At 30.7% G+C, this 14,790-nt stretch overlaps 1 protein-coding gene across 5 annotated transcripts in view; it reads right to left on the bottom strand.

Annotated features, from left to right (window-relative positions):
• The window catches only part of LOC124368659 (sarcolemmal membrane-associated protein), a 142,219-nt gene that overhangs the window by 24,260 nt on the left and 103,169 nt on the right, over positions 1 to 14,790 (bottom strand). For all 5 annotated transcript variants that reach the window (XR_006922981.1, XM_046825910.1, XM_046825912.1 and 2 more), the window contains 2 exons: positions 7,937 to 8,033; positions 6,429 to 6,563 (listed from right to left, as the gene is read on the bottom strand). Coding sequence is in view for 4 of the 5 variants with exons in the window: in XM_046825910.1 (XP_046681866.1) it covers positions 6,429 to 6,563; positions 7,937 to 8,033 (232 nt within the window). In the remaining variant the exon portion in view is untranslated. The remainder of the gene's footprint in view (positions 1 to 6,428; positions 6,564 to 7,936; positions 8,034 to 14,790) is intronic.

The raw sequence follows: 14,790 nt of genomic DNA, 5'->3' as shown, positions 1-14,790 counted from the left end.
ACATTTTTCTTTAAAATAGTTTGACTTTCATTTAATTTAAAAACTTAATTAAAACAATAAAAATCCAAATGATGTTCCAAACTGGTACTAAAAACAATATCCAATAAGAAGAAAATTTGAGCCTTATTTTTGATTTGTGTCATCTCGTGTAGTTGTGTCGGATGCAGTTGTTATCTCATGTTCTTGTATCATAAGAGTAAGGCACTTTTTACAAAATTTTTGGGCAAGAGAACTCTTCTTGATCGAAACTGTGTTTTGCTTGAGTGCTTTCATTTTCAACATGTTGAAGTTATTAGAGCTGATTTGAACTATAGATATACCAAACATTTTTATTCCTTAATTTAAAATACATAATTCTATATAAATGTAAAAATAATAAATCTAATTTAATCTGCACGATGATTACAGACAAAAGACAGTTTTCCCTGGTTCTTGAAGAAATTTAGAGTTCTTTTACTCTGCTGAACTCCAGTGTTACAGCTCCTTTGAGGCCTGTATTGAAAAACAAAACATAAATAAAATATTTTTTTGCAATACTTAAGTTTATAGTTTCTACTAAAAATCATACTAGAGAATTTTAATTAGATTAGTGGTTGAAATATTCTGAAAACCCCCAAGTAAGTACTGACCATTAATTTGATTCTTTCATTGAATTCCAAAATTGAAATGTATGTTGTCATATAAAAATGGGAAAGATATTTCCAAATATTGTATACTTTTGAATTTATTTTCTGCTGGTATCATCATAAACATTTCTCTGTTTATCATTGCCTTCTTTCTTTCTCCAGAGGTTTTTAAACTTTGGTAAAATATGAAAAAAACTATATTTAGAAGTAATTTTTGTTTGCCACAATACTATTCGTACTTTTTGTGCTAATATGTGACATAATTATTACAAATGGAAATCCACTTTTTATTTTAAAGATACCTGTTCCCATGATATTCCCAATGCCAATCCGGTTAAGCCTAAAAATGCCTGTAGTGAAAGACTGCCTTGCATTTGATGCAAGTTCATTACTAAGCAGGCGGCCAGCTTAGTGAAACATTTATTGCTGAGTGACTGTGATTTATCATGCAAATCGAGCAAATGCTGTGTGTACAAAGCATCTATTCAAAATAATTGTTTGATTTTAAAAGTGTTCATTATAAAATAAACATAATAAATATAAATAAAGAGAACTTACCTGCTATTTATGTAGATTTTATTTTACATCCTCTTCATTCTTCATGACAAAACTATGAACTCTTTCCATAGGTTATCGTTATTTTACTCCAAACGTTTACTAACAAAGTAGATCAAATTATGGGCCTATTTTAAAAGCAAGTTGTAATACTGATCGCAAGGAAAAGAGTGAGTGTAGCACACTTCTGTCTGGACAAGTCGTTTGTAAATGTCATCTTTACAACAGTTTTGGTGGTCAGTAATTTGTGTGCTGACGGTCAGCGGATAACTCGTGGCATGGCGGATCTCCGAAGATTTAAAGTCGAATACCGTTGATCGACTCAAATCCGAATCTTTTTAAGATCAGGATTTGGCTTTGACAGATCCACTACTTTCTACTGTACTGTATTGACATGAGTATACACGTTGAAATATCGATGCAGTATATTTTGAAGGATTAAACAAATTTTCTTAATAAGGTAACCAGTACGGTAAAATACAAGATATTTCCATAGCCTGTGATTCACTGGTTAGCAAAAGGGAACTTAATTGGATATAGCTATGGTTTTACACTTTAGTTCTTCACTGATAAAACAAAAAAGTCTAAAAATGCAAATTTCCAAGGTTAATGTCCTAATGATCTTGAATAACAAACAGTTTCCATTTGATAGAACGTTAGTATATGCAAGAAGCATCAATAAATTCATAGTTACTAGTAAAAAAGTAATTTGAACCAAATTCCAAAACAATAATCCAGAGGTAATATTCAGAAATAATTTCGTGTTCATTTACTATGGCTTTAGTTATAAATATTAAAAATATACAATGTTTTTAGAAATTATTGCATATTTACTGTTTGTAATAAATTAAAATGAGTTTTCATATACTAAATAATTAGATAAATAACTAAAATTCTATTCCTTTATAACATTACATTTGTATGGTCTCCCCACAACACAGCTCATGGTTTCTCCTCTGAATTTAGCAACAAATCTATAGAAAATAATCCTCTCATGATATAATGACTTAAAATGAACAAAGTTTTAGAAACAAAGCTTTTGTGAAAAATAAACAAAGATGACAGGCACAAAACACACATTTCTCAAAGAATGTCTGTTACATGCTCTTAAAAGTATTAACTACAGTGTCAACTATTGTGTGTAATTATTTATTCACAACGAGAAATTAAAGCCAATAAGCTTAAAAGCACTAAAAATATGCAAGGCAGCCATTGGTGTCACCAAAAATGTCCTACTCAAATGTTTTGTTACTATTTGAAATTATAAGAACAATGATAACATTTGAAATCTTGTTAAGGCATTTACTAAATGTTTTATTTGTACTACACCAAAAATGCATTGAAAACCACAGGAGCCCAAACCATAATTTTCAAAACTACACAGTAATAAAATTCACGACTTGCTTTGCTTGGGCATTTACAAGAATTAAAGCTGTACAAACAATACACATTATGTGTTCGTTATACATACTAAAAATGGTTAAAACTGGTTTAAAAAATTTAAAGCTTCATTTATAGAAGTTATTTTCAAGTAATACATAAACACTGAAATAATATAACTGTATAGTAATGTACTTTGAATGCTCGAATACCATTTTAAGTCTCTTGACATTTATACGGTTGATATTTATTTCAAATTTAACAATTAACAAAAGTATCAAATATTACAAAATTGAACATTTAATACCACTTTCTCAGACTCAATCCAAGACTTCTTACACCTTATTCCCTTTAGAAGGTTTTGAAAAATTAAAATACAACAAAATAATTTTCATTATGTATAATGAGTGTGTTTTTAATATTCTATGTATGTAAATTTCTATATATAGTATATTTGTTATTTAAATTTTATGTTAACCATAAATTGTACAATTCAACATTTGTATGAATAAAGAAAGACCGAATTCTGCACTTTTCCTTCCTAGTAAAAAGTAATACATAGAGTAAATTGACAAAGAATAGAAAAATAAATACATCAGGTCCAAACGAATAATTTTGAATCTTGCGTTTATGCCAATATTCTTATACACTTGGCTTGTTTGATAGCTTGCTTTTATGAAACATAATGCCTACATCAAATCTCTTCCAAAATCTAACATGTGAAGATTGTTGTTTCGGATGTCAAGATTAAAACACTGCAGGAAAATCTTCTTGTATATACTTGAATATCATCAGCCTAAGCTGGGATTTATTACAGGACTCTAGTACCAACATAGCTAACTGAATGTGTTAATACTGTGTGGTTGTTAAAAGAAGCTCTTAATTCACATTAAATTAGGTTTTTTGGCTGACAGAGGAAAAGTCACAGGCCTTGCCATCGCAGATGTCCGACTAGCTCAAAGTCGGAATTATAATAAACATATTGACAGTGTTGACCCCACTGATGTGGGTGCCAGCTACTGACTCGGAAGCAAAACTAAAATACTTCGTGTACCCACTGTTGTGGGTGCCACGAATAATTTACTGAAAGTTTAGTGTTCAAAACAATCTAGGTTATTCTAGGTGAAGCACTCGTGCTATATGTGTAAAGTGCTATCCTAATCTTGTTGGTAGTTGATAGCATGTTCTCAGCTAAGGGTTCTGAGACTTCGATTTGGTTTGATTAGAGCTCGATCTGAGCACTTTCCTGCAGTGATAACAATAACTATCTATCGTTCATATGAACAATGGCAAATTTGCGTAGATATCCTATTTCCATCACAATCCTTCCATCGTCAAAAGAAACTTTAAACAAAGAAAAATAACTAGACTGGTCATTGTGTCAGGCGTGGCAGGAGGGCGTAACCATAAACTAACATCCAACTAATTTAACTTACTGGCATTTCCTGTAACTTCAGGAAAGTAATAACAAATTTACCCGTACATTTCTGTCACATTACAAACAAAAATATAAAGCTGCTGGTTTCACTTATAGAAAAGCTTAAACATTTAAAACAAATAAACCAATAGTGTAAAAATGTAAAAGATACCAAAAAATATTTTAAAATATTTAAATTCAGAAATAAAAACGTGTAATTTTGAAATGAATTGTTCTTAGCCATGGAGGTATATGGAGCATTTTTCTTCCCAACATTCTTGGAGAAACAATGTGGAAACTTAAATGTGTATTTAAAATTGAATGATCTTACATAAAATATTTGAATTCATCAAGGTACTAGAAAATAACAATTTCAATTTAAATAATAAGTATTATAAATAATAGTACAGGAAGGTTAAATCTTAATGTGGTGTTGCCAAAGGAAGTAACAAAAGAGGTATCCGTTGATTGCATAACTAATAATATGACAGAGGAACCAAAGAGTAATGAAACAGAAAGGAACGAAAGAGTAAAGAAATTGGAATTTTGCACGTTTCCTAGCAAGAAAACAGTGGTCTTGATGTTATAACATCATTATAAAGCGCAAATTGATGTCCAATAACTCAGCCATTCAATCATGGCTTGATGGAAAGTTTTAACACTCAGACTACTAATAACCTTGGAACCTGAAAGGAGTAGTTCAGCGAAATTCTACCCTACAGGTTTATATTCAATTCAGTTCCAGTAGTTAAGTGATGATGCAATTGTTGTGTAGTTTACATTTCATAAACAAACGGACATTATTTTTTGGGCATACTCCACATAATATATAAGGTAGTACTTTGAAAAAAGAATGAATTCTTATACATGATCAGATGGAAGGTCATCGTTCTCAAGCAAAGATTTATTGCTTGTTGTGATACCAGTCAAAAAGCAAATGTGTATCAAACAAGATTTAGTTGTGTGATACATCTTTTATTTTTATTCACAAATATAGCTTTTGTACAGTACACCAAAAGTTGAGATTTATTACTAGCCTCATAATATATAACTTTGATATAAAAACAAATAACAAATAAAAACATATATAAAATATTATTGTTATATATGTTTTCAAAGACACGGATAGCCTTTTTTCTACATACACTCAAAGTCAATTATGGTCTGAAAACATTAACTCCAATTGTATTATACAGTTCGACGTAAATAATGTATGTCACAGCCCAATGTGTATTTCCATCTTGCAGACAATTCTTGAATTACTAAGTACCATTATAAAACGTTGTGGACAAAACAAAAGACATACAGTTGTATTGTTTTTTGTTTTAGTTTGCAGAATCTTCACAATATTCATCAGACTTCTGTAAGCTGATTGCAGTTATAGCCCTTGAGTATAGAAACAAAGCGGCGATACTCGTCACAACAAGGAATATTTGTTGGTTTTTTAATTAATAAAATTGATTGTTCTTTAGAAAAGTGTTTTGAGATTGTGTGATATATTCTATCTCAAAGCTGGAAGTTGTAAAAATCACAGCTTGAGAACATGAAATCAACTGCTACAGGATTTTTATTATCTGTTTGTAATAAATAATGTGAGCATTACAGAAAAAAACAATTACATAGTAAATTACTATTGACTTATTGCAAGTTTTATTGTGAGTGTTTCATTGAAAAAAGTCATGAAGACCTGACAAAACTTCAAATAGGGGTCAGATATTGAATCTTTACTACAATTCCATGTTTTTGCACTAGCTTAGTTAAACAATGTCTCGAAATAGAGGTTACTCACTGCATATACACTGTTGCCTTCCTTCACTTAGATTCGGAATCATGTCACTTTTCATAACTAAGAAATTTTATTTAATCAGTTTTTAAGAATTTTTCATGGCAGAGTTTATATTTTTGGCAGTATGTTGCATTATGAATTTCTATGTTGTTCACATCCAAAATTATATCATGAATTAGATAGTAATGGAAAGGTAAATTTTTATAAGTATTTTATTTTTTATATTATAAAAAGTTAGATATTGGTTATAAGATTGTTACTTGAATAAAATAAAAGTGATTTTGCAAGAGGTAAAGCTTTTAGTGATGTTCAAACATATGTTAAAAATTATTTAATTAAACATATGGCTGAAGGCATTAGAACAACCAATTTTATTTCCTGTAAAACCATAAACATAAAACGCATTCTAAGGGTATATTTAATTTACTAAAATTCCAATTCCACAAAGTTTGACAGTTCACAGTTCTTGAAAATTTTACATGTGAAATAATAAAAATTCTTTGTAAACAACTTTAAAAGATGCAAACTGAATAAGGAAATATTATTGGAGATATGAAAATAATAAGTAAGTACACTGACTTCATGACAATGGTATAAAATGAAAATATACTTAAAATATAAACCAACCAATGGATAAAATTAATATGTAAACATAAAAACTTACAAAGTAAGGCTGATGAACAACAGCTTCATAGTCTTGCTTTAGGTCAGTCAACTCTTTCTCGAGCTTAACGTTCTTCTCATTGAAAGCCATGTACTTCTCCTTAACTAAAACCAGCTCCTCCTCCATTTCCCTCACCTAACAGGAACAACCACACATTTAAATGGTAAGTTTGAGTGATTACATATGCTGATATCAAATTGGTAAATTAGGAATTTATTTACTAGTTGACGGTTTCCGGCTCCCAGTTCTGAAATCCCTGCTTTGTAAGAACAGTGAAGCCCTGTTACAATGGATATTTAGTTCAATTTCAAATCTGAATATTTTAAATATTCAGTGGATTTGAGATTCGGCTTTAACACACCACTACTCACCTGCATCTCCCAGACACTATGTAGTCTTTAAATATCTAAATGAGTGATGTGAGTGGTGAAAAAATGATAAAAAATTTGAGTTTACTTATAAAGTTTCCTGCTATAATGTCGATGTGGGTTGAATTGAAGGGAAAACATTATAACGGGGTTTCACTGAATTTGATATTCAATATTACCATCAAAGCTTTGTAACCAGATCAGATATGTAGTTCTTCACTCATAATATTAAACTATGGCTAATTCAAGAGCTTGATAGCTATGACCACTATTGCTGTGATCTTGACTGATTCCTCTGTTAATATCAATAAATACAAAATTCATATCCACGGGACAGAGGAAGACATAGCCTCTAAGAATGCTGGATTCTTGGTGCTATATAGGTATCACACCCAAAAATCTAGGTGATGGGGACCAGCTATTGGCAAAACCAGTGGAAAAGGCGGGTTAGAAGTAAGCTGATGCAATTGCAGACAGAGAACTAAAGAGCGGGAATTATTCAGGCTGCACATCAACAAAACGGAATATCCCTGAATCAGGCGTCAGGCGTATAGGCCCGACGGCAAATGATTTATGTAAAATATCGCCTTGTAAAAAGCTCTGTCGGGCCAATGTGCACGACGCTTTATAAACGTAATAAATATACATAAATCATAAAACCATGTTTATTAGTAACCAAAGAAGAGAAAAATAACAAAAGGTTACAACAATTTATCTTTAAAAAATTTGGCGCTTTAGCGCTAAAACGTATTTTTCGGGGTTGGCAGCTAATGTGTTAATTTGTGACCACAGTTATAACTTCTGGGCAGTAGTAAATAATTATACACGGTTAGTTTGGCACTCAGTCTAAGCATCACAAGTATTGACATTTTGTATCAACAGTACTTTGTTATAATGCTAATTTTATGGCAAAGTAAAAGCATTTCGTGTTTACAGGTTGATACTTAAACAGAAAAATGTTTGTTTTGTTTCTGCTTTTCACATGTGCTAGGTTTCTTTTTGCTTCTGCAAAATGATAAAACCATGATAAAACCAATCTTCATATCCTTAGTGCTATTTTTATATATTTATTGAACTTAAAATACTTTGTAATTTTTATATTTCTTAATGTTACTCAATATGATACTATCTGTTTCTCACCCTCAGCTGTAATTGTTCGATGATCGTGTCAGAAGTGGTCCCCGCATCATTGTTTTCAGCCAGTTCTTGTTGTTTCTGATTGCTCTCCAGCCTCAGTCTGTGTATGAAACAATGTGTTATTTTTAAAACCAACCCTTGTTGTTGAACTCATCATATTTGTGAAGGAAACAGGATTTTTCCGGACATTTGCCATCGTTCAGTGAAACAATAAATCAGTAACACTACGTTTCGAGATCTGCAATCTGATCTCTTCTTCAAGTAAAGAACTAACCTATAATACATAATTACAAACTAGGTTAAATTAAACAAATCTTACCAAAGCGTTGTGGCACGCCTAAGTCAGGAATCACAACCTACATGTTGTTTGTCAACTTCACTAACTCTATAAACATGCACTTAATAAAAAACTATACAAAACACTAATCATTAAAACAAAACTACGGAATACAGGTCACAATACGTCTTCATTCGTCTACTAACCACCTACGGTAAAATTTTGTTTATTCAAGTGAATAATTTTAAAGTGAAAAAGGAATACAACGTTAAAATGTAACAAATATGAACTGAATGTGGCTACAAAATATTTTGCACCAAACAATGATAAAACTATGTCTATCACTGAACCAATTTAAAATAGATTTAATGTGCTGACTGGGATTAGAGATAAAGAGATAATAACAGAGAATGTAAAGGAGAATTAGTCCCAGAGGTATGAAAAAAATGAAATTAAAAATGTCTTTATTTACAGAGGCGAAGTTAGGACTTAAAAGTCCTCTCTACCACTTAACCTCCAAGGTATTGAAAAAAGATAATGTAAAAATATTTCAATTTCTCCATGTGAATTTGATACTAGCCAAAATGCAGTTTGATACTCTATTGTTGACTTAGCTGACTGGACACTTGAGTAGAGCTGGAAGAACAGCTCAAGGCCAGCTACTAAAGCCCAATTATATCTTCAACTTTGTAACCAATAGTATTGAATGATTGACTGATTAAACTTTATTGAATATTAAGAAAGGTTTTAGACATAACTTATACCATAATTATTAAAGACTAAAATAACATGTTTCTATACTGAAAATAAGTTATGTTTTAATTTTAATTACAACAAATAAATTATAAGGATTACTTTTTAAAATTTGTAATTATAAGGAATTTCACTATAGTGTGGTACTGATAAAAAACTATTAATTGTACTGATCATAATGAGGAATAAAACACAGTTTCCATGTGGAAAGTGTACTATAAATGTTGGAAAATATAAAGCAATTTTATGCAAAGGGAGATGCTGTAAATGGTATTACTCACAGTGTACCTCACTGACCAATGATGAATTAAAAGGAATATATAAAAGCAATGTAAAATGGACATGTGATTCCTGCATGTCTTATGATGTTCAGTAGTTGATCATTTAGTACTACCTAAAATCGATAAGGATAATAAAAAGTGTAATTTTTATGATCCTGTAAAAAACAGATTCAAGTTTAGCTCAGTAAGTGAAAAAGAACTAGTAAAATTAATAAATTCTTTTGAAAATAAACTATCAACAGGTCATGATGATATTTCAATCAATATTATTAAACAAATTTTGCCTACAATAATAAAACCTTTAACACATTTAATAAACTCATCTTTAATCTCTGGTAATTTTCCTGATAAATTGAAGATAGCAAAAGTAATCCCAATCTTTAAAAAGGGTGAAGTTAATGATCCCTCATGCTACCGCCCGATTTCACTGCTTCCAGTATTCTCTAAAGTGTATGAAAGGGTGGTTTATACTCAACTAGTTAGTTATTTGGTTGAGTGTGAATTATTTGACAAAGAGCAACATGGGTTTCAGGCAGGGAAATCTACAATAACAGCTGGGATTGAATTTATTAATTCTATAATAGACTCAGTAGATAAAGGTGAGAAAATTGAAGGAATCTTTCTAGATCTTAGTAGGGCTTTTGACAGCGTGTCACACGAAGAATTGTTAAAAACCTTATCAACGTTAGGTATTCATGGTAAAGAAATTGGGGTGTTCATACCAACTCACTCTGCTCTCGCCTTTCTAGAGTTATCTTTTGTTTAAAGAAACTCAAGTTATGTACAAGTCCTAGTATACTTATCAATGCCTACTTTTCTCTTTTTCACTCTCACCTTTTGTATGGCACTATTCTTTGGGGCAACTCTGCTGGTGCAAAGGAAGTATTTAAATGTCAAAAAAAAGCTATTCGATGCCTTGTGAACATAAGTGAAACAGATTCTTGTAAACCTTTTCTGCAAAGCCTGGTTTTTATCAAGGAAAATCTGACTTCGTTTAGCCTAAGAAACTCTGTACATTCTTATAATACCAGATCTGTAAACTTAATTGATGTGAAATATACTAGTCTGAGCAAATCCCAACATAGCTATATCTACATTGGTACAAAACTATTTAATAAGTTACCTCTCAACGCCAAAACAATGAGCACTAAGAACTTTAAGAATATGTTAATTAAGTGGCTAAAAGTGAAAGCCTTTTATTCAGTTGAGGAAGTTTATTTAAGTGATTTTAATAACATTGAATGTTGAATTTTAAACTAGTTTTAAGGAATTTTAATTAGTTGTAAATGTTGAATTTTAAACTGGTTTTAAGGAATTTAAATTAGTTATAAGAAATGTGACAATTGATGTGGCCTAACTCATACCAGCTCTGACATTGTTAATACTTTTAAGTAGGACAACAATAAAGATTCTTGAAGAGTTAAATTGGTTTGAGTCATACTTGAAAAATCGACAACAATACGTTGAAATTGAAAATGCAGTGTCCAATATACATGATCAATATGTTTACATCAGAAAATTTAGCTCAGAAAAGTTAATTATCCCACATGGTGTCCCTCAGGGATCTATTCTGGGCCCATTATTATTTTTGTGCTACATACGAGGCTTACCACGATTGATCCCTAAGAACAGTACTATTTGCTTGTATGCAGACGATTCTAATGTAACAGTGTCGGGAAAATCAAAGGAAAGATTAGAGGAATCATCTTTTATTTCACTCTCAATAGTCAAAGAATTTTTTGACAGCAAAAATCTTTTAATAAACTCAAATAAAACAAACTTCATCTCATTCTGTACTAAGCAAAATCGAAGTAATATAGAGCCAACTATTTTATTAAGTGAAATACCACTAAAACAAGTAGAGCATACCACATTTTTAGGCCTCAAAATTGACCAAAACCTTAGTTGGGATAAACACATAGCCCATGTAATAAACAAAACCTCTTCTGGGTTATATGCATTAAGACAAATGTCTAAAATATGCAACTTAAACACTTTAAAAACAATATATTATGCTATGGTTCATTCACACTTGGCTTACGGTATAAGTGTGTATGGTTCTACAACAAAGAGTAATCTAGACAGGTTACTTCTTCAACAAAAAAGGGCAATTAGGATAATATATAACTTAAAAAGAGATGAATCAGTCAAGCATCTTTTTGTAGAAACAGCGATACCAACAGTCATTGGACTGTATATATTGGAAACTGTTAGCTATACAAAAAAATTTGCAAATCCCTCTCAAATTCCCAGTAGACATGATCATGATACTTGAGTACACAGGCAAGTGGAACGGCATAATTTAGAGTTCTACAAAAAAAAACCACGTTCATAGGGACAAAACTACTATATCACCTTCCCAGAAGCTTTTTACTGGAGCAAAATAATGAGAAATTTAGGAAAAAATTAAAGGAGTCTTTGATTAAATTAGCTCCCTACTCCTTGGAAGAATTTTGGGAAGCAGATTTAGAATAAGAATTCACATAATTTTATTTAATTATTATCAGTTGTATTAGTTTATAAAGTGTAAATTTAGAATAGATTTTTACTGTAAATACTTTGATTGATCACATATTTAGTTGTTCTTTATGTATTCTTAGTGTAAATCTTCTTTTTTTAGTTCTAGAATAATTTATTTCTTTAAATGCTACAATAGTACTTGTTTTTTGTTGCATTATTGTTAGCATGTTGTAACAGGGACAACTAATTTAGATTTTATTTTTAACTTTAAAGACATTTTTTGTAATTAACACATCAATCTGAGCATTTTAAGCAATAATAGTCTTTTTTACTACCAATGATAGTCCATATTGTAATTTGTTTTTTGACCATTTAATAATTGTATTTTAATTATAAAACTTCTGACACTACTCAATGTATCATATGTACATTATTAATGAATAAAGGATGTTTTGAATTTGAATTACTTTGGGAATAGAACAAGAAAATGAAGAATTAAATGCTGAGATAAGCCAAGAGCTTGAAACTCAAAATGGAATTATAAAATCTCTAAATGATGATCTCAATCAAGCAAATGAGGAGATATAAGAATTGAAAATGCATAAGGCACAACTTGAAACTTTAGTCTTAAAAAAAGAGGAAACTATAATAATGTTAGAGAAAGAATTAACGAACTCAATTCAGTAATTAAGAAACCTGTCTGGCCATTAATAAAAGGCAAGAAGGATAAACAATTAAGCTCAGTAACACACTCTACACCGAATTTCCAAAGTAAAAAAGGAAAAATTCAAACACATAGCCTTCTGAAACATCAAATAGTGCATGAAGAAGTTGATATAAACAATCGCTATGAAGTACTTGAGGATGGTGACGACAGTGTTGATGAGGATTCGGCGGACGCAGTAGAAGAAAAAATTAACACTGCTCACTGTTTCTAAATCTACTGATAAAAGAAATTGACTCATCTGCGCTGATAGCCATGGTCGTGATTTAGCATCTGAATGCAGTGCAGTAGGTTGAACACATGAGGCAGTAGGTTTTGTAATTTGACCTGGTGGACTTACTGAAGATTTACTTAAAGTAATAAATGTAAAAGAAGATAACCTTAGTAAAAGTGACACTTTAGTTGTGGTTTGGGGAAATAATGATGTGGCAAAAAATGGAGTGGACAACTTTCTTGACATTTTACATAAAACCCTTAATGAAACAAAGGTCACTAATGTGGTTTTAGTAGACCTACCTATTAGATAGGACTTGGCAATTGGTCCTGCGTCAAGAAGGAAGTGGTAAAAACCAATAAGTGTCGGAACTCAGTGAACAGTTCAGCAATGTTTCGTTGGTTAGAGCAAGTGAGACAGTTACATACACGACACGGACAACACCTTAACCACAAGGGTAAGAGATGGTTATCTAATATGATAGCTGAGACAGTAGCATCTTCACAGATGGGTATAAAACGTTCTCAGGGACTGAAGGAAGACCAGCCGCCTGCTCCAGTACCCGAATTTCTGTTGGAAAACTACAGCCTCCTGAAAACAACTGTTAATATATAACATCAACTGATTTCATGAGCACTAGTACACCTACTTTAAGTAATGATAGTTATAGTATCTTGTCAGGAAATGTAAATAAGATCAATGGTCAAACTAATTATACTAAGAACAAGAAAGATGATATAAAGTTGAAAAATGGTTCTAAAAAGTCAAATTTCACAATTTACCACCAAAATTGCCAATGCCTCTCTAATAAAATAAGTATTTTGGAAAATATTTCAATTGAATTAAATTTAGATTTTTTATGTCTTACTGAGCACTGGATGGAATATAATGAGATATGTACATACTCAATCAATGACTTAAAACATGTAACCAGTTATTGTCGAACTTCTAAGATCCACGGAGGTACAGTAAGTTTTCTAGGTATGATCGAACACGTCTTAAAATAATGGATGACATCAATGGCTCTGTGGAGCTAGATTGTGTAATTGCATGTGTTGAAATTTTGGAATCTGAGCTTGTATTAGTAACTGTATATTGTAGTTGTAATGGTAATATTGAAACTTTTGTTGACATAATGGAGAAAGTATTAAGTTACATAAGTCGTTTAAATAAGCAATGTGTTATATGTTATGATTTTAACATGCATTTTCTGGGCATGAATGATAAAAATGCAGTAAACTTTGTAAATCTCTGTTGTATGTATGAAATAAAAGGAACAGTTTTTGAGCCTACTAGAGGTCTCAGATGCCTGGATAATATTTTTACTTCTCTTAATAATATTTATACAACGATTGTAGTTAATAAGCATGTCAGTGATCACCTTGCACAACTTTTTACATATTCTTTTGAGGTTGATCTTGAAAGTAATTTTTTTAATAAGAGTTTTAAAACTATAACTAAAATAACTGAAGCAGGCATTAGACAATTTAAATATTATTTATTGAAAGAAAATTGGAAGGAAGTGTTTATGACAGACAATGTTAATGTTGGCTTTAGTACATTTGTACATATTCTAAAATATTACTGTGATATATGCTTTGTAAGTATTGTAAAAAATAAAACAAGAACAGCAACAAAAATACATAGGTAGTGTCATTGGTACAATTCTGAGCTTCAAAGAATCAAAGATAGATTAGATATTCTCTACCATTTTTCAAAATATACGAATATTGCATGGTACAAAAATGAATATAATACCTTGAAAAACATGTACAGGTGTAAAATTAAAGAGGCAAAAAAGCATGCAAATACTAGTTTAATAAATAATGCCAAAAATAAAACAAGGGCATTGTGGAGTATTGCAAATAGAAATAAAAATGTACTACAAAGGAAAGTGTAAATAATTATTTTAAGCCTGACGATTTTAATGAATTTTTTATAAATGTTGCCAAAGAATGTGTAAATGTGAACCATAATAATTGTAGTTTTAAGTATTATTTAAGTCAGAAAATTGTGCCTCATGATACAAGCTGTTTTATTTTTAGACATATAACAGAGAGTGATATTTTAGATATAATTAAACAATTAGATCCTAAAAATAGCATGGATCATTTGGTTTGACGAATTGTTTAGTTAAACAAACAATAA

This window comes from Homalodisca vitripennis, chromosome X (genome assembly GCF_021130785.1).
Source record: "Homalodisca vitripennis isolate AUS2020 chromosome X, UT_GWSS_2.1, whole genome shotgun sequence".
NCBI lineage: Eukaryota > Metazoa > Arthropoda > Insecta > Hemiptera > Cicadellidae > Homalodisca > Homalodisca vitripennis.
Note: the sequence above shows the minus strand (reverse complement) of the source record. Positions and strands in the feature narration are given on the sequence as shown.